This window comes from Ctenopharyngodon idella, chromosome 1, assembly GCF_019924925.1.
Source record: "Ctenopharyngodon idella isolate HZGC_01 chromosome 1, HZGC01, whole genome shotgun sequence".
NCBI lineage: Eukaryota > Metazoa > Chordata > Actinopteri > Cypriniformes > Xenocyprididae > Ctenopharyngodon > Ctenopharyngodon idella.
Window position 1 is genome coordinate 43,001,900 of NC_067220.1, and position 26,874 is coordinate 43,028,773.

Sequence of the window (26,874 nt, forward strand, 5' to 3'; positions counted from 1 at the left end):
AATGCAAATGCATCTTCCTCGGAAGCCGTAGTGATCAGTTTAGTGATCAGAGGTTGACAGCGGACATTATTTTCTCTTTAGAGCATTATTAATGTGAATCGCTTTCGGGTCACAATGAATATCATCCTTCATTTGACAGGTGAGTACCCGCTATCTCTAGTAGCACAAAATACAAATGTTCTTTTAAAAGTGAATGAGCAAAACTAGTTTTCAAAAAGAAGTAATGCAAATTGTTGAAGCCGATAGCTTCATGGTCAGATAAAGCAGTTGCGCTTGAGGCTACCGTTGTTTGAATCCTGGCAAAAATGCCTTAAATGAATCTTTAAAAAAATTGCAAATAATGTTTACTGTAGAAAATATTGCCATTAGATTTACTATATTAGAAAGTGCAGCAAAACAACTCATTAGGCATAGTCTTGTCAAACGTGTGCTCTCTAGCAGCTGCTATTCTCCATTGGGTTTGCACAAATACTCGACTTTACAGGGAAAAAACACTATCCAATGATTTTTTTCTCTCTCTGGTAATCAAATACACACTGTGGTTATACAGATTTATACAGTGACTGATGGATTTATCTCTCTAGCGCTGCTGCTGCTGATAATCACAAGTAACATAGTGGTCAAGGAATCTCAAGGAAACTGGTACTGCTCTATTCCGGTGAACAGAAGCTGTGCAAATACTTCCAGTTATGTGGACTGTCATAGTCAAAATTACTCTTGCACGGCCTATTCCTGCAACTCTCAGAGTGCCGGCTGCTCCTGCAAGATAGGATCCTACAACTGCAGCAACGACTGCAACTATGTTTCTCCAGATGTCTGTAACTGCGAGAAAGAACCCCAATCCTGCTACTGCCTGGGAGGTGTGTACAGCACTGTCCTTTGTGTGTCATATACTGTTTTTATTCAAATTCATCCCATTTCTTTCCTTCCAGATAAAACTACAAAGAACTTGAATGAGGTATGTAAGAACGAGCCTTTAAAAGATGGTCTATAAATTACATATTATACATATAAAATTCATATTTACTGTTATACGAAAAAATAATTGTTTTTCTTTCATCTGTTTGTTTGTTTTCTGGATAAGTTACCTCCACAACAGATCGTGAATCTTGTTGAACAGATTGCCAATATGACGGATCAAATGTCTCCCAAAGTAAGTAATGTTTCCTGTACCTGAACCAAGGGTCATTCTCAAAAAATCTTAATTCTTCTGATTTGCAAAATGTTTTGAATTTAAGCTCAATTCAAAACATGTTCATAAAAGCTACTTAAATGTCCTAATTGAACTAAAGCCTAATCCTGGCTGTGAAACCAGGCCTATATCATTTTTTTAATGAACACCTTTTACACAATGTAAACAGATGTAATAACAATGTAACACAGATAGCTATGTTTCCATCCAAATCGCAAATTTATCTTATGCGTAACACTGGAATAACGCATACAACATTTGTGAATAAAGCATGCAGTGTTTCCATCCAGTGAGCTGAAGTGAACAAAATTGTCACTTCCTGATAAATTGGCACTATATAAGAAATATATAAGAAAAATTTAAGATGCTGCAATATAGGAGAAGCCATTGTATATAATACTTATCGTATATAATAAATTACAAAATGTAAGTTCATGTTAACTTGCGTAACCTTTAATAGAGACGTCTCACCTCATGAATATTACAACAATGAATGCACTGAAAAGCCCTCGTGCTACTAATATGCATCAGATATCAATGCAGAGAGAGAGAGAGATAGGTGCACAAAACTGCACGATTAATCTTTAAAACAACGCATTCTCGATTTCATCACCCACATGAGCTAATTCCTAAATGACAACAATTCGCCCGTGTAGGCTACACTCAAAAAAATAACTCTTTGAACGAACATAAAAAAATCATGGAAAGGATTTCCACATGATTAAGTTGCTTTATTTCAGCATTATGCAATTCTGTTATTCCAATTTAATGTACTTACGTTGGGTCAACACAACCAACTTAGTTTTTATTAACATTAAAGGTTTATTTTTACTCTATGCAAAATCCTTGAGTTGTGCAACTGACTAAGGAAGAATATATGTAAAATAGTTATGTGCAGCTTACTCAATTCAATCATGGACAGTGGTTCCACAAGATTGAGACAAGTAAAATCCAATAGATTCAACCATGTTAAATGAACTAGAATCAATTGTGTTCATTTAAAATAAAATAAACAAAACGCAATAAATAAATAAAAAATAAATTGTTTTCATATACATTGATTTTTACAATTAATTCTTCTTGTTTAATTTTATGCTTTACATAACTTTTGTGATGTTCTGTGTTAGAAATCTAGATATGATACTGGATGCATCCTAAATTGCCTTAACAAAAAACATTGTAAAGCCTAAATTGATTATAAGTCCATTGGTGGCAATGGTTTTACAATCAACATAGGCTTACAATGCTTTTGGGAAATGCAACCCAGAGCACTACCTCAGTGATTACTTTCTTATTAAAGTAATTTGAAAGTTTGTTAGCAGGTTCTCAACCCAAGCACAAGTGCAACAATTCACCACAATGGTAACCCTAAAACTATTAATTAACAAAAACTTTTAAATACCAACATAATAGAACAGTAAACATTAAAAAGTCTTTCCATTTTCTCATCTTCCTAAAAACTGCTTAAAATAACACTTTATTTCAACATTTACACTCCTAGTTCAGCCCCTTTGCAAAGCTTGATGGGAAGTGAAAATCCTGTTTGATTGAGTCCTGGTTGGGTTTACTTGATTGAAACATGTTATTCCAATATGAAAACATCAAGTTTAAATCTCTCTCTCTCTCCTTTTTTTTTTTTTTTTTTTTTTTCTGTTTCTGGACCCTGGTTGGCTGTGGCATACTAGTCCCTGACATGTGCGGTTTTGATTAGGTGTGGGTGGGTGTGATGTGGGGCCGGGGGCCTTGGGCTTTCGCCCTCCAGCTTGTACTTTCGCCTGGGATTTCTTGTCTCTGGCTGGCTCAGCACTTGTCTCGCTGTTTTAATGCTTCACATATTAGATGAGGTGCACACACACATTCATTTGGAGCATAAAATAAGTTTAAAGCAGAAAAAGGGAAAAGGAAAAAAAAAAAGAGAGAACGAAAAAAAAAAAAAAATGCACACACATAGGGTAAGTGTGGCGTGGGCGTGGCGGCCTGGGCTTTGCACTGGGCTGGTTCCATGCTGCACGCCATGCTTTTTTAATGTATTATACACTAGTTGACAAACATTATGAGTATAACAATGAAAGCAGCCATATTTATTAAAAAAAAAAAAAAAAACACAGACAGGGTAAGCGTGGCATGTGTGGGACGGATGGGGATGGATTTTGGGACCCTCGGCCCCGCAGCACCGCACCTTGATAGCTCGTTGCAACATGACACTGACGGGGGTCAATCCTATGCCATGGCCATGAGGGGAATAGAGGCAGCTTTATAATATCTTATTATTAATAGCTGTATCAATATTACCATTATTAATACTATTATTATTATTATTATCACTGCCATTGCAACTACTACTATTATCATTACTATTAATGGCTGTATCAATATTACCATTATTAATATTATTATCATTATTGCTATTACTGTTATCTTTATTTTTCCTCTTCCTGATCCTTTAACCTCCCCCTCATTCCAGATGAAATGAGTATATTTCTTAATATTTATCATTACTACTACTGCTAATACTATTATTACTATTTGTCATTTCTTATTAATTGGATTTATCATTATTATTATTATTATTATTGTTATTATTATTATTATTATTATTATTATTTATTAATACTGTTGCTATTGTCACCTTCCTCATTTTTTGCGTGTGATACTATTATTATCTTCATCATTATTATTGTCAGTTTTTTTTTTTTTTTTTTCCTCCTCTTTGATATATATTTTTTCTTAACTCTGGTTATGTCTGTTGTACTTTCCTACATGCTCCTTTATTCATATATTTCCACTCCCACACCCAGTTACATTTAGTTATACACACACACACACACACACACACACACACACACACACACACACACACACACACACAAATCATACTGGCTGTTATGTATGTTTTGTTGGTCTTTGTATTTGTATTTTGCATTTAATTTCTTTTCTGTAAATATTGTAATTGTCTGTTTGCATAATAATAAAAAAAAAAAAATAAATTAAAACATCAAGTTAAGTCAAAGAGTAATCGTTTCAAGTCAATTTAACATGAATCAATCACATTTAAACCAGAAACCTGATACAATGGCGTTGAATCAAAATAAGTTGTTTAAATAAAGTGAACAGCATCAAAAAAAAAAATTTTTTAGTGTATATTAAACCTCTGACAAAAATAAAATTGCGAGATTCAAATCTGCGTTCGCGCTGCCGTTGATCTAGAGCGCAGTTGTCATGTTTAGATATAAAGAGCTTTACAATATTTTCAAACACACAGTATCATTATTTCTGTTACAAATATTCAAATTATCACAGAAGTGTACAAAAGTTTATTATTCAAATAAACGCTGTTGTCTACGTTATCGATCAAAACAGAATAAATCACCTTTTGAAAATGCTTCAAATAGGCTAACTGATATAAGCCTATCGATTGCATTGTTACGCCACTAGCTGGCAACAAATTACTGTTAAAACTGTATCACTGAATTATTCTTTCAGAAACAAGTGACACCTTTATGAACCCAATTTGTGTTGAATTTGTGGTAACACTTTACAATAAGGTTCATTTGTTAACATAAGTTAATGTATTAACTAACATGAGCTAACAATGAGCAATAAAAAATGTTCATCTTTGTTAATGTTAATAAAAATACAGCTGTTCATATTGTTCATGTTAGTTTAATGCATTAAATAATGTTAACAAATACAACTCTTGATTTTAATGATGTATTAGTAAATGTTGAAATCAACAAAGATTAATGAATGCTGTATAAATGCAGTTCATTATTAGTTAATGTAGTTAACTAATGTTAACTAATGAACCTTAATTGTAACGTTTTAGTGAATTTGTTGAGATTAGTGGTCTGTTAAACTCATTTTACAAGTATAATAAACAAAAAGGATTTGAGTATTGTGCATTTTTTTTTTTTTTTTTTTTTTCATTTTTTATTGGTTGTTTAGTATTTTTTCCTTATTATGAAAACTGAAAACACTACACTGGAAGTTCCTGTTTCAAACTGACAGTCTTTTTTTTTTTTTTTTTTTTTTTTTTAATATATCACAAGAAATATTGTATTGTGGACTTTATATCGAGATATTATCATATCGTGAGATTTTGATATCATTGATATCATTACATCCCTATATTATACCGAACCAGTTTGATGACAGACTTTGGCTCAGGCTTTTTACAATGACAAAAACAACATTTCAGATGCTGTGCAATGAGATCGGTCTGCTGGTTGGCCAAGTTATCTTGTGCCATCACAACATCACATGACTTTTTTGATGCGCATTGAGGAAATTTATTCAGTAAATGTGTTTCCATTATAGTTTATGCGCATGTTTTCTTATTGGATCTGACTCAAATGAGTGCATACGTTTTTTGTGCGTTTTTTTTTTTTTTTATGTATGCACATCTTGGCATTTCCATCCAACATTTTTTAATGCAATATCCCAAAATGTGCATAAAATAGGTGGATGGAAACATAGCTAATAATGACACGTTCAAATTTTTTTAATGCAATTTATTTTATTCATACAATAAAACCACCACATGCATATTTGAACAGCCTCTTGTAACACTAAATCAAAAGACAATCATTCTTCTTAAATTATATTATTATTTATATATATTTTTTTTTTTCACAATTGTTAGACCTTGCACTAATGCTTAACCCTTAAGAAAATTATTTTTAAAAAAATAAAATAAACAAATAACTGTAAATGCCATAGGATTGGTGTACAAGATGAAGGGGATAAGGCTTTGTTCAGGCACTTGACTTAAATAATTAAAAATGTACAAAAAATATAGAGTCAAACTATTTCATGTTATTTTAAAACTTTTATGTAATAAAATTATATGGAGTTTCTTGAATATTTGAAACATTTTCCATGACTCAAAAGTCAAGGGACGGGTTTGTCACTTTATTTTGAGAATGACCCATAGATTTACTGTTACACTGTTTTGCCATAGAAATCATTTGCATTCTACAGGAGTATCTCTTTGGTATTTGATTAGATGGCGGAAGACTATTTGAAGATGGTTGATGCTGTCCAGATTAAGTTTTCAGAATCGGTCAATGCTAATGATACCGATAATTCAGCGTCATATGGAAACACTTATCTGAACGCCTTTGAAAGCCTGGTGTCTGCACTGGTGAAGCCAACAGAAACATACGAATTGCAGAATATTGGTCTCAACAACTCAGGTAAAGAGCCGTGTTACGCCCCTGTTTGTACTTGTGTGTTTGACACATTTCAGAAACAAAGCGGTCATTGTCAAATATGTTCTTCTGGAGAAGCCCAGCTCTTTCTGAACGGTTTTCTTTCATAATTGCATAATTGGTTAAAATCTAAAGAATGGTTTTTTCCTCCACTATAAAAAACAACCTTTTGTCCATTAGAAAGTTTTCATGAATGTTAAAGATTCTTTCTGGAACCATCAATGCAAATAATGAACTTTTATTTTTAAAGGTAACAGGGCTTTAATTAATAAAACACATCAGCGATATAGTCCCAGCTAACAGAATTTTGTTATAAGAACGTTCTCTAAATATTCAGTGTTGGTTCTGGGAACGTAAAAAACGTCCAGTTTTCTTTAGGTTAGAGGAACGTTTTTATAAGATATAACGTTCCTCAAACGTTCTTTCAACTTACACAGCAAAATCCCCAGTGTTAAATTAACACCCCAAAGTGAACATATGAGTCTATCTTACAGGGTGTTAAAAGTAACACTGAAGCAGTGTTAAAGTTAATGAGATAATTGATTGATGATTGAGTGATGATTGACAATTAGTGGTGACACCTGATGTTAATAAGCAGAATCATTGAAGGAAAGAGAGAAAAAAGGTGTTAATTAATGTTTTATGGAATGTTTCATTTCGAGTCACCATGATAGAGGTCAGTGTTTGCTTTAGTTGGGCTCTTGACTCTTTACTTTTTATTATTAGTTTTTCTCTGACTACTCCAATTTTGTGTTTGGAAAGCACGTTTGTTATGGCCAGAGAAAATGTGATCTGATCACAATACATTTTGATGACGATATTATCATCATGCAGGGCTCCAGGCAAAAAAAAATGTATTAAAGAGCCATTGGCTCCTATAGGGGGAAAAAAACAAGTGCCAAATAATTTTTTTAAGAGCCACACGACAATGAACTTAACATTTTAAATCACTTACTTTTAGTCATCCTGTTGTGTTTATATATCTCCCTGTTATAGTTTCAGCTTTTTCATCTTGACTTTTCTGTGAAATGAATGTCACTATTTTCACTTAATACTATTATAGTTTTTGTTAATATTTTAAATCCGATTAGATTTTTATATTTTCTGCTTTCATTTTTTAAGTTTTAATTTTTGTTTTTAGTTTTATTTTTTGTTGTTTTTAAACATGTCTGTTTAGTTTGTTTAATTTTATATTTTAGTATTAACATTTATTTCAAGCAATAAAAAATGTTTTTAATAATTTTAGTTAACTATAATAACCCTGATGCTTGTAAAATCTTTATATTGAATGTGTCAAATAATAGTCGTTCCGTCCTGAAGCTATAACAGTTTACTTTGAATCAAATGAAAATAAATATAAATATATGGAAATAAATATATAAATATATTAAATTTGGTTTCAGTAACCAAATAACAAACAGGGGCAATTGATATACATACTGCTTGACTTTGATTACTTTGAAATACAGCGGGACTCTTATTTTGAAATGTCTGTGGTTTACTTTTGCTGCTCATTCAAGTTCAGATGAGGATTAAAAAATTACGTTGCTACAACCGTTTACAACACAATATAATATAAATAATATAAAGTAAACTTTGTGATAATTGATCAGCATTAGTTCATAAGCAGCCAGTTGCAGAGGTGTAAAGTCCAGGGGTCAGAAAGTAAAAGTCCTGCCATATTTTTTATTCCACCCACTGAAGCGGTGTTAAAGTTAATTAGATAATTAAATGATAAATTGAGTGACGATTGACCATTATTGAAGACACCTGATGATAACAAGCAGAATCACCATAGGAGAAAATCACAATTTTTAAGCCACCATCGTAGAGATGAGTGTTTGCTTTAGTTGAACTCTTGACCCTTGCCTTTTTAACATTAGATTTTGTTTGGGGTGGACTGAGTCGTAACAGTCAGACAAGCAAAGAAAAAAGATGATCAGGTGTTGTTGGTTATGTTTTTGCATAATTATTATTTGCTCTGAATCACTGAACTCATTTAGAGCCCATTCTCTGAGTTAGATTTACATTATTGATTACAGCAGCACTGTGATTCTACAGCAGAAGATCAGCTTTTTCAATATAATCCAAAGGATTTCACAAAGGTTGTTCTGAATAAAAAAAAAAAAAAAGGTAATTCTTTTAGAGACACAGACATCAAGAATCAGCCTGTGAATCTCAACAGTGGTGAGAATAATAAAGCATGTTGCAGTGCATTCTGGGAGCCACCAATCAAAATTCATTCATGGCTCCCATCATGCATTGCTGCATGAATAAATTATGAGCTTAATTGTCTTAGTAATTTCCTTTATTGTCACTATTTTTTTATTTATTTTTTTCTATTTTTTATGTGACTTTTAGTAGCTTGTTTCTAATGTTCAGAGTTGATCTGTTTATCAGAATATGTTGCTTGTCGCCTTTGTTGAGATTCATACGCTGATTCTTGATGTCTGTGTGTGTCTAAAAGAAATATATATTTTTTTTATTCAAAACAACTTTTGTGAAATCCTTTGGATTATATTGAAAAAGCTGATCTTCTGCTGTAGAATCACAGTGTTGATGTACTCAATAATGTAAATGTAACTCAGAGATTGGGCTCTAAATGAGTTCAGTGATTCAGATCAAATGACGATTATGTAAAAACATAACCAACACCACCTGATCATCATATTTTTTTTTTTTTTTTTTTTTTTTTTTCTTTGCTTGGCTGGCTGTTACAACAACCCAAACAAAATCTAATGTTAAAAAGTCAAGGGTCAAGAGCTCAACTAAAGCAAACACTCATCTCTACGATGGTGGCTTAAAATTTTTTTACCTTTTCACCTATGGCGATTCTGCTTGTTATCATCAGGTGTCTTCAATAATGGTCAATCATCACTCAATTTATCACTTAATTATCTCATTAACTTTAACACTGCTTCAGTGGGTGGAATAAAAAATATGGCAGGACTTTTACTTTCTGACCCCTGGACTTTACACCTCTGGCCGGTTGACAAATGTGCGCTAATCATTGAATGTGAGCTGCTCTGAAGAACGCGCAACAGCGCCATCTTTTGACTTTAAAATATGCAGCGCTCACATTTATTTAATGAAATTAATAACAATCACATTAGGGAGTATCGCGATTTGTTTTTTCCATCCACAAAATATAAGACGCCTTAAAATGATCATTTATACTCTTGTTATACTGTTTAAGGCACTGAAGACTTTTAATGACCTTAAATTTATCTGATGAGCATGAGCGGAGTGGAATAATGAAAGTGATCAGCATGATTGATATTCAAAGGGTAAGCACGCGATGCATTGTGTGTTTATCTGCGGTCTGTAGAGCCGGTGTTCTGACAATTTGTGCTACCCTGTCAGATTGTGCTTCCAGCGTGATATTAATGTGCTTTATGGCTTTATTAACATCTACACCTACCCCAACCCTAAACCTACCCTTATAATGATGCAAGTACAGTAGTGTAGCACAATATGATATAGCATTAATCGTTAGAACAAGTACAAATCGATAGTGAAAAATTCTACTTATCAGATTGTGCTAAATTAATGTCTACACCTACCCCAACACTAAACATTACCTTACAATAATGCAAATACAGTAATTTTGTGTTATTTATCATGACAAAAATGATGTAATATTGATGTGCGCACGTGCAGTAAGCCCGGGTAGGACAATCTGATGGGTAGGATGAAATGTCAGGACACCTGTTTCCCCTTTTGAATGATGAATATAGACAAATTTATATGAAGAAATAGGCAGTTGTCTCCTTTACACAGGAGCAGAACGGTGTGTTCAAATGCAGCTGTTTTGCACCGACGCAGGCGACGCGAGGCAACAACACAGTCGGCTTTCATCAGCTCTAGTTCTTTGGCGTCTGTTTGCTGTGTGAAATTTTTCCCTACCTGTTCATATTTCAGTGCTCTAACTCAGTGAAACATGCAGCATCTCATTTAATTGTCAACACAGCAAATGATGTGATAGGCTACTGTTCACGGAACACGCAAATAACATGCAAATTTTACAGTCATAACGTGTGAATTTATATGGTTGCCAATGGTGACCTCAACAAAAAAATCACTGGCATATTAATATTTTTAGTTGCAAATGCAGCTAGTGTCTAATTGCTGATTTAAGAAAATGTTATTGAGAAATTTAAAACCAACATGAGAAAGAACATTTGTAGTTTTGTTGTATTTCAGATACTGAATGTTGATGTTTCTAAATAACACTGTCATCATTAACTTTCTATTTAAAACATGTTTTGTGTCATTTATACACTCACAGACATCAACATTCGGCATATGAAACACAACAATGGTGACATGCTTCATGCCAGCATACAAAACACATTCATGGCTCCCAGCATGCATTGTGGCATGCATACAATTTTTTTTCCCATGATTTTTTTTTTGATTGTCACCATTGTTGAGGTTTGTATGATGAGTGTTGATGTCTAAGATTGGTTTGCTTCTGTAACTCCGTATAGCTTTGTTTTGAATCTCTTACTTTTATTCATTGTTGCTTATTTTTTTATTACCTTATATGTAATATTGCCTACCACACTAATCTGACGTCGCTAGCTTGTAATATTTGAATCTAAATCGCTGTTACAACGCATTTGCATTTGCAGCGCTAGCTTGTTAACCTGCTAACAGTCGCTCGCGCGCTCCTTTTTCAACGCGTTCTTCAAACAGCTGTGGTAAGTCGGATCAGTCTACAAACACGGTGAGTCATGTCATCCTCTCCCAGCATTGCTACCTGTTCCATTTGCCACATGTTTACCATAGCTCTCTCTGTCAGCGACGAGGGATTTACATGTCATAAATGTAGGGAAATAGTCAGGCTGACAGAGAGAATCTCAGAATTAGAGACACGCATCCAAACTTTAATCGAGGATAGTAAGAATGCAAGGGCTTCAGATACTGTTTTGGATGCGACTAGCTTAGTGAACTCTGTACATTGTTCGGTTCCGGCTGTAGAGCCCGCGCAGCAGGGCACTTGGGTAACGGTGAGGCGGCCTAGCCGCGGAAAACACCACTCTTCCGTTCCAATAAGAACATCAAACAGGTTCTCCCCACTCAGTGATACACCCACTGAGAATCCTGTTGAAAGTGCCCTAGTTATTGGCGATTCTATTACACGGAACGTGAAAATAGAGACACCAGCCACCATAGTCACATGTTTGCCGGGAGCCAGAGCACCTGACATCAAAGCAAATTTAAAAGTGCTGGCTAATGCTAATCGTAAATACTCTAAGATTATTATTCACGTCGGCACTAATGATGTTCGACTTCGCCAGTCGGAGATCACTAAAATTAACATTAAAGAGGTGTGTGAACTTGCAAGTACAATGTCAGGAGAAGTAATTTGCTCTGGCCCCCTTCCTGTTCGTCGGAGTGATGAGATAGTTAGCAGATTATCATCACTCAATGGCTGGCTGTCTAAGTGGTGTCCGCAAAATAATATAGGTTTCATAGATAATTGGAAAAGTTTTTGGGGCAGACCTGACCTGTTAAAAAGAGATGGTATTCATCCCTCCCGGGATGGTGCTGCTCTTCTCTCTAGTAATATGGCACATAGTCTTAGAACTGAAACATGACAAACTGGGGCCCAGGTCAGAAAGCAGACAGACTGGCTAAACCGACCGTCTGCTAGCTGCCTCACGTTACAGAAGTCAGAAAATTCAGATAACTCTCAACACATAGAAACTCTTACACCTAGATATTTTCAAATAGAGACTGTGTCTGTACCCCGAATTAGTAAAAACAAAAAACTTCCAAACCCATTTAATGGTAAAAATTTAATTGATGTTCAACAAATAAAAAATAGAGATAATAATGCTAAACAAATGATAAAACTCGGGTTGTTAAATATTAGATCCCTTTCTTCAAAATCACTTATTGTTAATGATATTATCAAAGATAATAATCTAGATGTGCTGTGTTTGACAGAAACTTGGCTAAAACCGGACGATTACATTACTTTAAATGAGTCTAGTCCTCAAGGTTATGATTATCGACACAATGCCCGTCAGAAAGGCAAAGGGGGAGGTGTTGCTGTAATCTATAGTAATATTTACAGTATTAGTCAGAAGTCTTTCAAATATAATTCCTTCGAAACTATGGTACTTTACGTAACATTATGTAAGTTGACATTTGTGCTGGCTACTGTATACAGGCCACCAGGACACAATACAGACTTTATCAAAGAATTTGCTGACTTTCTATCAGAGTTAGTACTAGCTGCAGATAAAGTCCTTGTTGTTGGTGATTTTAATATTCATGTAGATAATAAAAAAGACGCATTAGGATTGGCATTTGCAGATATTCTAAACTCTATTGGTGTTAGACAACATGTGTCAGGACCCACTCATTGTCGTAATCATACTTTAGATCTAATATTGTCACATGGAATCGATATTGATGCTGTTGAAATTCTGCAGCAGAGTGACGACATCTCAGATCATTATCTAGTCTCGTGTATACTACATTTAGTCAAGGCGGCTAAACTGCCTCCATGCCATAAATATGGTAGAACCATCACTTCTACCACTAAAGATTGCTTTATAAATAATCTTCCTGATCATTTTCATCGCCTTAGCATACCAGACAGCTTAGAAGACCTCGATGTTGCAACAGAAACTATTGCCTCTGTCTTTTCCAGCACATTAGACTCAGTTGCTCCTTTGCGTTTAAAAAAGATTAAGGAAATTAATCCAATGCCATGGTACAATGACCACACTCGGGCCCTAAAGTTAGCAGCCAGAAAAATGGAGCGCAGCTGGAAGAAATCAAAACTAGAAGTATTTCGTATTTCGTGGAGAGAGAGAATGATTGAGTACAGAAAGGCCTTAAAATCTGCTAGATCTGCCTATTTTTCTAAACTCTTAGAAGAAAATAAACACAACCCTAGGTATTTATTTGATACAGTGGCTAAATTAACAAGAAATAAAGCTTCAACTTCTGATGTTTCCAAAGAGCACAGCAGTAATGACTTTATGAACTTCTTTACTTGCAAGATTGATAATATTAGAGAAAAAATAATAACCATGCAACCGTCTACTACAGTATCGTGTCAGATAGTGCATTGTAGTGTCCCTGAGGAAAAATTCAATTCATTTACTGCTTTAGGAGAGGAAGAATTGTCTAAACTTGTTAAATCATCAAAATCAACAACATGTATGTTAGACCCTATACCGACTAAGCTATTGAAAGAAATGCTTCCAGAGGTCATAGACCCTCTTCTCAATATCGTCAATTCATCTTTATCATTAGGATACGTACCAAAAACTTTTAAGCTGGCTATTATTAAACCTCTTATTAAAAAACCACAACTTGATCCTAGAGAATTAGTCAATTACAGGCCGATCTCAAATCTCACTTTTCTGTCAAAAATACTAGAAAAGGCAGTATCATCACAGCTATTTTCCTTTTTAGAAAGAAATGGTATCTGTGAGGATTTCCAGTCAGGATTTAGACCGTACCATAGTACTGAGACTGCTCTCATTAGAGTTACTAATGATTTGCTCTTATCATCAGATCGTGGTTGTATCTCTCTATTAGTGTTACTGGATCTTAGTGCAGCATTTGACACTATTGATCACAATATTCTTTTAAATAGACTCGAAAATTATGTTGGCATTAGTGGAATTGCATTGTCATGGTTCAAATCATACTTATCTGACCGTTATCAGTTTGTAGTAGTAAACGAAGACATGTCATATCGATCACAAGTTCAATATGGAGTACCACAAGGCTCAGTACTAGGACCGTTACTGTTCACTCTGTACATGCTACCCTTGGGAGATATCATTAGGAAGCATGGCGTTAGTTTTCACTGTTACGCTGATGATACTCAGCTCTATATTTCTTCGTGCCCTGACGAAACTTACCAATTCACAAAATTAACGGAATGCATAGCTGACATAAAAAATTGGATGACCAGTAATTTCCTACTACTAAATTCAGAAAAAACAGAGATTCTAATTTTTGGACCAAAAACTGCTTCACGTAATAACCTAGAATATTGTCTAACACTTGATGGCTGCTCTGTTAAGTCTTCGTCGTCAGTTAGGAACCTGGGTGTGCTTTTTGATACCAATCTTTCATTTGAAGGCCATGTTACTAGCATCTGTAAAACCGCATTCTTCCATCTTAAAAATATATCTAAACTACGACATATGCTCTCAATGAAAAATGCAGAACAGTTAGTTCATGCGTTCATGACCTCAAGGCTAGATTACTGTAACGCTCTACTGGGTGGTTGTTCTGCTCGCCTGATAAATAAACTACAGCTCGTACAAAATGCAGCAGCTAGAGTTCTTACTAGAACCAGGAAGTATGACCATATTAGCCCAGTTCTGTCAACACTGCATTGGCTTCCTGTTAAACATCGTATAGATTTTAAAATCTTGCTAATTACTTACAAAGCACTAAATGGTTTAGCTCCCCAGTACCTGAGCGAGCTCCTAATTCATTATAGTCCTTCACGTCTATTGCGATCTCAGAATTCAGGCCAGCTGATAATACCTAGAATATCAAAATCAACTGCAGGTGGTAGATCCTTCTCCTATTTGGCACCTAAACTCTGGAACAATCTTCCTAGCATTGTTCGGGAAGCAGACACACTCTGTCAGTTTAAATCTAGACTAAAAACGCATCTCTTTAACCTGGCATACACATAACACATTACCAATTTATATTTCCAAATCCGTTAAAGGATTATTAGGCTGCATAAATTAGGTCAGCCGGAACCGGGAACACTTCCTATAACACCTGATGTACTCGTTACATCAGAAGAAGAATGGCATCTACGCTAATATTAGTCTTTCTGTTTATCCCGAGGTTCACCGTAGTCAACCGGATCCGGGCCGTATCCAGGTGAGACCAAGGACCTGCACCTTGACACGACCACAACGCAGCCCTGAAGTATCAGCAGAGATTGAGTCAACTAGATCATCCCCTGTGAAGGCCTCATCGACACGACAGCCACGACACAGTTCCTCAACAACCGTCCATACCGGCGTGATGAATACGATCCTCAATTGGATGGAACTGAAATAAATACTTTTAATGTTGCGATCCTATTGGACTTATGATAGCAACCTGAATTGTAACAAAGCACTGTTGGCCAGAGGAGAACTGGCACCCCGACTAAGCCTGGTTTCTCCCAAGGTTTTTTTCTCCATTTTAACACCAATTTGCCACTTGTCTGCCACCTGATGTCACCTGATGGAGTTTGGGTTCCTTGCCGCGGTCGCCTCTGGCTTGCTTAGTTGGGGACACTTGACTTGACATTTGATATTCAACAGTGCTTTTGATCTGCCTGCATTGACACTATTCTTTAAGAGATGCTGTGCAGCCAAACAATGTACCAGTTATCAATGTAAAGCTGCTTTGACACAATCTACATTGTAAAAAGCGCTATATAAATAAAGGTGACTTGACTTGACTTGACTAAGTGTGTCATTTTTAACTTTTAAATAGTTTTGACAATGTTACACAAGTTACTTCAGTGTTACAAATGGTTTTTATCACATCATTTGAGTTCATTACTTTTCTCATATAATTGTTCAATTCCAAAAATAAGCACAACTACAAAAAAAAAAAAAAAGTTATTTAAACCACTTTAATGCTGTCATTTGTCCGTTATTAAACTGTTATTAAAGTGATGTTTTCTGAAAACACCTGTAATTGCTGACAAAAAAGCAACTCAACAAAAGTGAAGGGTCAAGAGCTCAACTAAAGCAAACACTGATCTCCATGATGGTGACCTCAAACGAAACATTTTCATTAAGACATCAACATCTAAACCTCTGTTAATTCTCAATAAGAACTTCTTTAAACGTGTGACAGAAATAAAGTCAGTCTGGTTAGTAATAAGTGAAGCTGGTAATGCTGTTTGTGGAGTTGTTTAATCAGATCTTCAGAGATTTAATGTCTTTTATCTTCAGATCATCTAAGGCTGTGTCTGAAGAAAGTTGTAGTTTGTGTTCTTATTTCTTTCTTTCAGTGCTTGTTCACAGCAGGTGTTTGAATGATTGAAAAAATGTTTCAGGAACATCATACTAACCTTTAAATAACATTCTACTAACATTAAGGAAACTGAACATTTTCATGTTCTTGGAATGTTACAAATCAATATTCCTAAAATGTTGAATTTTAGATCAAAATTAAGTTGAAAGAACGTTTGAGGAACATTATACCTTATAAAAACGTTCCTCTAACGACAAGAAAACTGGATGTTTTTTACATTCCCAGAACCAACACTGAATATTTAGAGAACGTTCTTATAACAAAATTCTGTTAGCTGGGCGTATACCTACAGATAAGAGATTATATCTGTTGTTTCTTTCTTGTAGAAGTAAGAGTTCTTGCGATTGGACCAAATGCATCTGTAAAAGAAATCCCTTTGATCAGGACAGAAAAAGCTCACATGGATATTGACCTTTTTGAGATTGCCAAGAACAGCATTTTAAGTATGTAAGAAGCATGAACATTTTCTGAAAACACATGAAAATACAAACAATTATGAAAAATGTTTCTTTTTTTTTTTCCTTCTTTTTTTTCAAATTGATGGGACTCATTTTATGTTGTTGTGTCACACAGGATCAGCTTCTGTGGCTTTCATGAGCTACAACGCAATGGAGAATCTACTGAAGCCAGACTTCTTCTTCAACACATCAAATGACACGATTAAAACCATGATGTCCACTGTGATCTCCGCTACTCTTCACAAAACCACCAACACTAAACTCACCAAACCAGTCAACTTCACCCTCAAACACATCAGAGTGAGTTAATTTATTTGACTCCTATGCAGCCGCTGTTCTGATCAAGCAAAGTTTACTGTGAACCCAGAAAAAGATATGTTGGAACTTGGAAAAATATTTTTTTTCTCTGATTTACAATGTTGTGTCCACCCTGTGAAGGAGTTTGACCCCAGCGGTTCTCTGTCCTGTGTGTACTGGAATACCAGCGAGTGGATTGTAGATGGTTGTTCTGTTTTAGAGACTAACAGCAGCTACACTGTGTGTTCCTGTGTCCATCTGTCGACATTCGCTCTCATCATGCAAACCAGCAGACCACCAGAGGTACTAGAACATTTATAGTGACCATTGAAGAACAGCACAGATTTGGCACTCATGTACTCATGTTTTCTCAGAGCGACTCACTGCTGGATCTGTTGAATTTGGTGTGTGTGATTGTGGGGCTGGTGTTCTTCAGTTTGGCCCTGTTGACCTTTGCCCTTTGTCAGTGGAGTCCTGGAGTGAATAATGTGGCTCGAATCAACCTCTGCATCAGTCTTCTGCTGGCTCACCTTCTGTTCCTGCTCACACAACAGTTCCTGAGCTTCATACGCCCCCTACAGGTGAGAATGATGAAGGAGCCCTACAGCTCAGCACAGCCTCACTGAGAATCATCATAACCGTCTCTCTTATTCTCCAGGTGTTGTGTGACGTGATATCAGGTGTTCTGCACTTCCTCTTTCTCTCCGGCTTTGTGTGGATGTTCATTGAAGCTGTGCTGCTCTTCATCTGTGTGAAGAACCTATCACAGATCAGCTCCAAAAAGAGGGAGGTGCTTAGCAGTGGATTCCTGTGTGTGATTGGATATTCTATTGCTCTGGTTGTGGTGGCCGTGTCTGTCGGGCTGGTTCCTGGAGGCTACGGCAGCGAACAGTGAGTTGTTGTTGTTTAAAGTCAATTTGATTAGAAGCAAATAAAGCAGCTTGGGGCTTGTGTGACATTTTTGCCATCTGATAAAAGCTTTACATACACTATAAATATAAACATGATTAAAAAGATAAGTCAGCACCTGAAATACTATTTTTTGACAATTTCTTTTGATCTTTTTATTGTGTTTTCCTCCAAACAGGTGCTGGATTAAAATGGACAAAGGTTTAATCTGGAGTTTTCTGGGTCCTGTTTGTGTCATTCTAGCAGTAAGCACATTTCTCATTTCTCATGATTTTAATTCATATTAAAGGGAAAACAAGGTGATTAATTATTCTTGTTCTACTTTTCAGATAAACATGATTCTCTTCATCAACATCATCATCAGTTTGAACTCAACTCTCAAAACTCTGAACGCTGAAGTTTCACAGATGAAACAAACCAAGTGATGCAACAAACAATATGATTTAAACACTCCATACACTCTTAGAAAGGATGTGTTAAAACTAGGGCTGGACGATTATGGCCTAAAATCAAAACCTCGGTTAATTGAACATTTTACCTCGATTACGATTAATGAACGATTATTTTGTTTCTGTTTTTTTTTTTTGTTTTTTTTTGCCCTTATAGTTCACTGACAAGGTTTGAACTGTAAATATGATTGACTATTAAAGGTGGAATATTTTTTCATATTGAAAGACTGATCCGAACAGCTCACTTTCGGCAGTTATTTTATCTATGGCTCGTAACATTTCTTACAGATTTCTGCTCGTTGTAAATCAGATACAGATAAACTAGCACAGCAATTAGTCATACCGTCTCTCTATTAATTATGAAGCTGTGGGTTGTAAATAGTTCCTTCGAAAGTAGAAAATATATGCTATAATAACTTTTGAGTTTCTAAGCTACTTTAGTGATAAATCACAGGACAGCACTGATAACTAGTTTCTGCGTTCCTCTCTGTGCGCGCGATCTTCACGCGAGCTCGATATAATACACATCCGATCATCTAAAATCGCTTGAATGTCCAAACTGGCAAACCTTAAAACACATACAACTGACAAAGTTTAGTGAAGACGCAAGGCTCACCACTCTCGCGCCGTCTCTGTGTGTTGACTCAGTGTTCACCTCCATGTTGCTTTCATGCCACTGACTGGACGGGCCGGAGTCATATGGCTACACACGCGGTAGTATGTTTTTAAAGGGGAAGTATTAACAGGATTAAAAAAACAAAATAAATGACATGGGAAAATTACGTCGATTACTTTTCGATTAATCGTCCAGCCCTAGTTAAAACTGACTCAAAATGTGTTAAATTCTTACACATCAGTGTGTGAATTTAGGGACAACATTTGTTGTGTTAATTCTGACACATTCATTGAGGCAATGATTTTAACACAGTGAATGTGTCAGGAAGGTTAACCAGAGGTGTAGTCAAGACCAGACCCTCCAAGACCGAGACCAAGATTACTCAAGAGGGAAGTTAATGAGATAATTAAGTCATTAATCAAGCACTAGTGATGAACACCTGCTGTTAACAGTCAGAATCACTGAAGGAAAGAGGAAAACAACAACAAAATAATACACCTGTGCTACTTCTGAACATGAAGACCAAATTTGCAATGATCTCTTTGTCAAGTCCAGTCAAAAAAACATCACTTACACATCAGTGTTGTGTTTTGGGACAACCTAGTTACGAGCACTTTACTGACGAAACTGTGACTTGACACAGCACTTACATACTGTTGTACTCATGTTGATTTGATTGCTTCTACTATTCTCATTTGTAAGTTGCTTTGGAGAAAAGCGTCTGCTAAATGACTAAATCGAAAATGTAAACTGAAGCAAACCTTGATCTCCATGATGGTGACTTACAAATTGTGATTTTTCTCCTTTGATTCTGCTTGTTAACAGCAGATCACCTTCCTGACACATTTACTGTGTTAAAATCATTAACACAATGAATGTGTCAAAATGAACACAAGTCATCCACTCATGAAGAAAGAGGCATGAACTTGTTTAAGGGCTTGCAGCAGGTGTTCGTCACTAATGTTCAATAATCACACGATTAATTTATTATCTTGATTGAATGGTCTTGTTTTAGTCTTGGAAGGTCTGGTCTCGTCCACACCTCTGGTCTTGAATGGTCTTGGTTTTGGAGGTCTGGTCTTCACCTCTGAAATGAACACAAAGATGTGTAAATGTGTAATATTAACACATTACAGGTGTTTTTGGCTGCACAGATTGTGTTGATGCTGTGAACAAATACACAGATTGTGTTAATTTTAAAACTACACATAATATGTGTAAAACAATTGAATTCTTCCAACATGTTTTTATGCAATATTGACTAGAGTGCTACACATAATATGTGTAATTTTTCTACACATTTCTACTTAGAGTTTAGAAAAATATATGTAGTCAGTAAAGACACATTAACTCTCTCTGTTTCTCTACAGGACTATGGTATTTAAAACTCTGGCTCAGTTTGTGGTTCTTGGCTGCTCCTGGATTCTGGGTTTCTTCACTAATGTCAGTAAGGTTCTGGAGATCATCTTCCTGATCTTGAACTCCCAGCAGGGAACCTTCATCTTCCTGGTCTATTGTGTCCTTAATAATGAGGTCAGACATCACTCAATTTACCACCATATGCCATGTGAAAACGACATGAAAAACTATTACAGTTGTTTTCAAGGATTCTGTTATTTACATTATTATATATTATATATTTTCTTATTTTGGCAATCCGTTTCTTTTATAGAGAAATGTCAGAGGCAGTTTTTTAATCTGTTACTTTTCCATTTCCTTCCTGTGACGGAATGTTCAAATGAGCCAAAACTATTAAAACTCCAACTGTCAAAAATTCTAATATAAATGTGCATTTGATATGTCTGTCTGACTGAAAGGCATTAATGCTTTCAAACTCCAAGCTTTTAAAACTACTTCAAACTTTTAGGCCTGGCTTTCTCAAGCTTTTTTCTATTTTGTCCTCTGTAATTAATTCAGTGATTTTATGACCCCGCTCCATAGGAAAACCGTTTCACTCTCTCCAGAGACAGTATATGGAAGAAAAGTATCAGTTTACTTCAGAAAGTCTCTTAAAGGGTTAGTTCACCCAAAAATGAAATTTCTGTCATTAATTACTCACCCTCATGTTGTTCCAAACCCATAAGACCTTTGTTCATCTTCGGAACGCAAATTAAGATATTTTTGATGAAATCCGAGGGTTTCTGAACAACACATAGGCAGCAACGTCATTGCACCTTTTGACGTCCAGAAAGGTAGTTAAAAACATGGTTAAAATAGTCAACGCGAATGCAGTGGTTCAACTTTAACGTTATGAAGCGATGAAAATACTTTTTGTGTGCAAAAATAAAAATAACGACTTTATTCAACAATTTGAACCGTTGTCATACGTAGTGAACTCAGTGCAGGCTTCCTTGTTTACGTCCGAACGCCAACTCAGTATTGGCCGAAGCTGATCACATGAGCAGCACGATGCATGCATGTGATGCTGACACAGGATCCGGCCAATAAAGAGCCAGCATTTGGACATAAACAAGGAAGCCTGCACTGAGTTCAAATTGTTGAATCAAACCGCTGTTTCTGTTTTGTTTTTGCGCACAATAAATATTCTCGTCACTTCATAACATTAAGGTTGAACCACTGCAGTCACATTGATTATTTTAACTACCTTTTTGGTCATCAAAAGGTGCAGTGACGTTGCTGTTTATGTGTAGAGCAGATACCCTCAGATTTCATCAAAAATATCCTAATTTGCATTCCGAAGATGAACGAAGGTCTTACGGTTGTGAAACGACATGAGGGTGAGTATTTGATGACAGAATTTTCATTTTTTGGTGAACTGGCCCTTTAAAACATATTTTCTTACCTGTTTATTATAATTCCACTGTGGTTGATGGATTTCAGAGGTTAAATTGATGTCATGAAGTCACTCAGCTCTTCTCATCTCATTGTTGTCCAGGTCAGGCAGCAGTACAGGAAGTTCTTCAGATTTCTCAGATATGTCTTTGCTGTGGACACAAACACTGAGGATTACAAAATCATGATCAAGAAATAAAAATACTGCTCAAGTGCCATTAATATACAGGTGATGTTGTCATGATTCCAGTCTGTGTTTCCCTGTCTCATGGTTAAGGACTTTAATGTTGAAGTTTTTCTGTTAAATTCTGTGTTCACTTCCTGTGTTTAGTTCCTGGTTCCTTACTCTCTTGTCTGTTTCCATAGCTACCCTCATTTGTTACCATGGCCACCCGATGCTGTCCCTTGTTAGCCCCTTGATTTCCTTGTGTATTTATACTCTGTGTTTTAGTTGCCTTGTGTCTGCCATTGTTTTTGCATGTTTCGTGAAGCTGTTATGTTTTTGTTCCTTGCATTTTGTTCCTGTTCCTGGTTTGGATTTTGATGTGGAATATCTTTGTTTGTGTTTTTGAAATTAATGTTGTAGCATGTGGATTTTTGCTCCTTCTCTTCTGCTGCTTCATAACAGATGTTATATTTACAGTAAAATACACAACAGAATCAATGTTTTGGATGTTCCGTGTAGTCTCAGCCCATTTCTGTACACCAGTCTTTTGATAAATACTGTTAACTGTATTTAATCTTTTTAACCCACAAGATTTTTTTGGTGGAGGGTGAAAAGCATGTTGAGCTCGGAAAGCTCCTAGCAAAGACTGTTTCTTCTGTAAGAACCCTTTTTATATTACTTCAAATATTCATATAGCAAAACATATTTTCAGGAGGGAAGTTCACAGGTTTTATAGGTGTAGGGGATTTACCTTTATAACTAAACAATTAAAATAACTATATGAACAGCTGATATCTCAAAATCTGTATTGTCATATGGCTTGCATTTTTGTATTATAACATGGGAATGATTGATTATTGTTTTTGTTCAGGTTAGTACATGTTTTGTTGCAAAGTTATGTCTCAATAAACAGACAAAGCAAAAAGCTCCATATAATAGACTGAATTTGAGAAGAATATTGTGGTTTGCAAAATGAAAATTTAAATCAAGCCATTTTCTGCAACTTATCTGTATTTAAAATGTAACATACAAATGTCTTAAAGGGGTCATGAACTGCATAATTTTATTATTTTATGTTTTCTGAGGTGCACTTATAATGTTATGATTTTTACATCAAAAAAATGTAGAAATAAAAGGCATTTTTCCTACCCTGATTTTATCCCACTGATTTGAACTCTCTGTTTCAAGGAGCGTGTCTGCTGTGTGACTTCAGTGTAAATGCCCACTGCTGTGATTGGCTAACATATTTTCATATGAAAATAGTTAAGTATTACTCTCTATGTGGAACTTTTTCGAAAACTGCTATTACAGTTCTCAAGGTTAACTAATTGTGAAAAGTTTTGATCATAGTATTATATATCGACATTGTAACTTGATTTATGCAGACTAACAAATGCTTTTGTCATAATAGTGCAAATACAATGTAAATAAGAGATTTGTTGATTATAACGGGAGATTTGGTGAGAGCCCAGAACTCATTCACTCAGTTACTGATGCAGCTTCTGTTTTTAAAGTGGGAACTACTTCATCTTTCAGTAATAGCCTTTGTGCAAATCCAGCATTGCCCTCTTGTAGATTCTGGAAGCTGTCTTCCGCGCCGCATCCAGTGTAGGCAATATCACTGATTATAATGGGTTCTATTATCTTTTGAAGCGACTCTTCCGCTTCCATAATGCCGTGCGACATGGCCTCACCCACTTTGTTGCGTGTTCCCGTGGGCAGGCTTTATGTTAATTGCAGGGTTTATGATGTCACCAACCCAGGAAGAAGCTCGTTGTAGTCCAAACCGGTTGTAATTGTAGGCATTAAACTGCCATAACTTTAAAATTTTACTGTTTATGCTCAAGCAGCAAAATTACACACTAACTAAAGTTAAAACTGAAATTGCAATGAACCACCCCTTTAAACTTACAGTTCAATAGTTTTCAATACCAAAGTTAATGTTCATGTAACCTAATCTGGCCTATTCTATTAATTCAACCAAATAAATAATTATTTTATTTAAACTGTTCTTTTATGTCAATTGTAAATAATTATTTCAAATGTTTCAGCCATGTTTCAGTTGAGAACTTTATTCCCATTTAAATTCATTTCTACTGCAAATAATAAATGATATGATTTCAGCCACTGAAACATCAACTGCAAATCAAATCAATGACATTTCTCAAGATTTGAGCAGAGGATGATTAAACAACTGCAAAAACAGCTTTACCAGCTTCACTTATTACAGACCAGTTTGACTTCTTACACATCAATGAGTGAGTTTAGGGACAACGCTTGTTGTGTTAATTCTGACACATTCATTGAGTCAATGATTTTAACACAGTGAATGTGTCAGGAAGGTTAACCAGAGGTGTAGTCAAGACCAGACCCTCCAAGACCGAGACCGAGACCGAGACCAAGTCCATTCAAGAGGGAAGTTAATGAGGTAATTACAGAGGTGTAAAGTCCAGGGGTCAGAAAGTAAAAGTCCTGCCATATTTTTTATTCCACCCACTGAAGCAGTGTTAAAGTTAATTAGATAATTAAATGATAAATTGAGTGATGATTGACCATTATTGAAGACACCTGATGATAACAAGCAGAATCACCAAAGGAGAAAATCACAATTTTTAAGCCACCATCGTAGAGATGAGTGTTTGCTTTAGTTGAACTCTTGACCCTTGACTTTTTAACATTAGATTTTGTTTGGGTTGTTGTAACTAAGTTGAAACAGCAAGACAAGCAAAGAAGAAGAAGAAGAAGAAGAAAAAAAAAAGATGGTCAGGTGGTGTTGGTTATGTTTTATGTAATAGTTATTCAACCTGCATCACTGAACTCATTTAGAGCCCAATCTCTGAGTTAGATTTACATTATTGATTACAGCAGCACTGTGATTCTACAGCAGAAGATCAGCTTCACAAGCAGGCCATAGCAATGCCACATGTCAGCCAAGAGCAAAGAAATAAACATAAACTGGACCTTATCTGAGCCACAAAATCTGTGTATATTAAATATAGGGTCATCTCAGCCTTAATAAACTGTTAACAAGCAGAATCACTGAAGGAAAGAAGAGAACAGAAAAAAGAGACGAGCAGAAACACAAGAACTACAACTGACTTCAGCCACAGCCTTAGATGAAATCAACTGAAGATGAAAGACATTAAATCTCTCAAGATCTCAACAGAGGAGGATTAAACAACTCCACAAACAGCATTACCAGCTTCACTTATTACTAACCAGACTGACTTTCTTTATGTTAGACATCTACAAAAGTTGTTATTGAGAATTAATAGAGGTTTAACTCTGTTTCATTTGAAGTCACCATAATGGTGATTAGTGGTTCCATTAGTTGGGCTCTTAACTCTTATTGTACATTTGTCTTTTCTGGCTGCTGTGACAGTGTGTTTGTTAAACATATTTGCAGTAGCAAAAGAAGTTAATAGTACAACATGATCGTAAGATTTAAACGACATCAGGCTATTTTGTGATGACCACAAAACAATCAACAATCAACAGACAACCATCATCACTTGATGTTGTTTTGCTTTAGCTTTAGCTTTCTTTGCTACTGCAAATGTACATGTATTGTTGACCTAAAACTGAGTTCAGTATAGCTAACTTAGTAATGAATGACTAAATTATTAAATATAATTTTTCATTTAATAGCATTAAGTATTGAACTGATTTTCTAAAACAGACCACAAAGTATAAAGTCTATAGACGTATAGTCTATTTTTAGACTCCTAAAGGGCAACCTATCATCTCAGATACAAACTAATTTACAGACAGATTAAGAAAATGTAAAAATTAAATTCATAAAATTTCAGCATTAATGTAATAAGGTAACGTTTAACAACTATTTAAACATCCAAGACCCCTGCAAATATTGTAAATATGTGAAATATAACAACTTTTATCTGAGGGTGAGTAGATTTCCCACTACAGGTGGCCATGTTGTTTTTAAATGCTGCCTGTGAGCTAAACAAAGAACGTATGAACAAAGTCACCAGATCTAAATGGTGGAGAGCTGTTCTTCCAAACAACAGAGTCAGTACAAATGTCCAGAGGAGACATGAGCCAAAGGTCATGAAACTTACAAAGTATAAAATCAAAACAGTATAATAATAGTGAAAACATTGTCCAGTGTATGTCTATGTAAATCACCAACTCTTGTTTTCCTTTTATTTAAATCTGTTTTCTGTTGTGATATTAGATATGTTATTCCAGTTGTACTGCTTTCACTCAATTCTATTCTTTATTGAAGTATTTGAATACAGGTTTTCAACTTACCATCAAACAACACAACCCTTTACTGTTTTGCAAAGGTCACTCGAAAGATGCTCAGTATGTTCCAGAAATTATGTAAATGATGTTTGAGAAAAGCACTGTGTTAAAAACCACAGTGTTTTGTATATGTGAGGGCTGTGTGTTATTCTAGACTGAATGCAAATGTATCTTCATTAGAGGTGGTAGTGATGAGTTTACTCTTCAGAGCAGGGGTTCCCAAACACACTCCTGGAGCATCCACAACACTGCATGTTTTCCATGTCTCCTTAATCAAACACACCTGATTCAGATCATCAGCTCATTAATCGAGACTCCAAGACCTGAAATGGGTGTATCAGGGGGCTCCTCCAGTGTGAAGGAGACATCCAAAATGTTCAGTGCTGGGGAGGCAAAGTTTAGCTCCAACCCTAATCAAACACACCTAAACAATCAGTGTTTTCAGGATTACTAAGGCTACAGACAGGTGAGTTGTGTGTG

The 26,874-nt window shown here is 35.5% G+C and overlaps 1 protein-coding gene across 1 annotated transcript; it reads left to right on the forward strand.

Moving 5' to 3' along the window:
• The first annotated feature begins 52 nt into the window (after nt 1-52).
• On the forward strand, nt 53-23,285 carry LOC127519874 (putative adhesion G protein-coupled receptor E4P). The gene is made up of 14 exons (XM_051907546.1): nt 53-139; nt 585-860; nt 933-958; nt 1,085-1,153; nt 6,198-6,387; nt 16,767-16,883; nt 17,014-17,198; nt 17,337-17,498; nt 17,570-17,776; nt 17,854-18,086; nt 18,283-18,349; nt 18,434-18,525; nt 20,540-20,702; nt 22,066-23,285. The coding sequence occupies exons 1-14, from the start codon at nt 115-117 to the stop codon at nt 22,159-22,161; spliced, it is 1,908 nt and encodes a 635-aa protein (XP_051763506.1). The 5' UTR covers nt 53-114; the 3' UTR covers nt 22,162-23,285.
• The last annotated feature ends 3,589 nt before the right edge of the window (nt 23,286-26,874 follow it).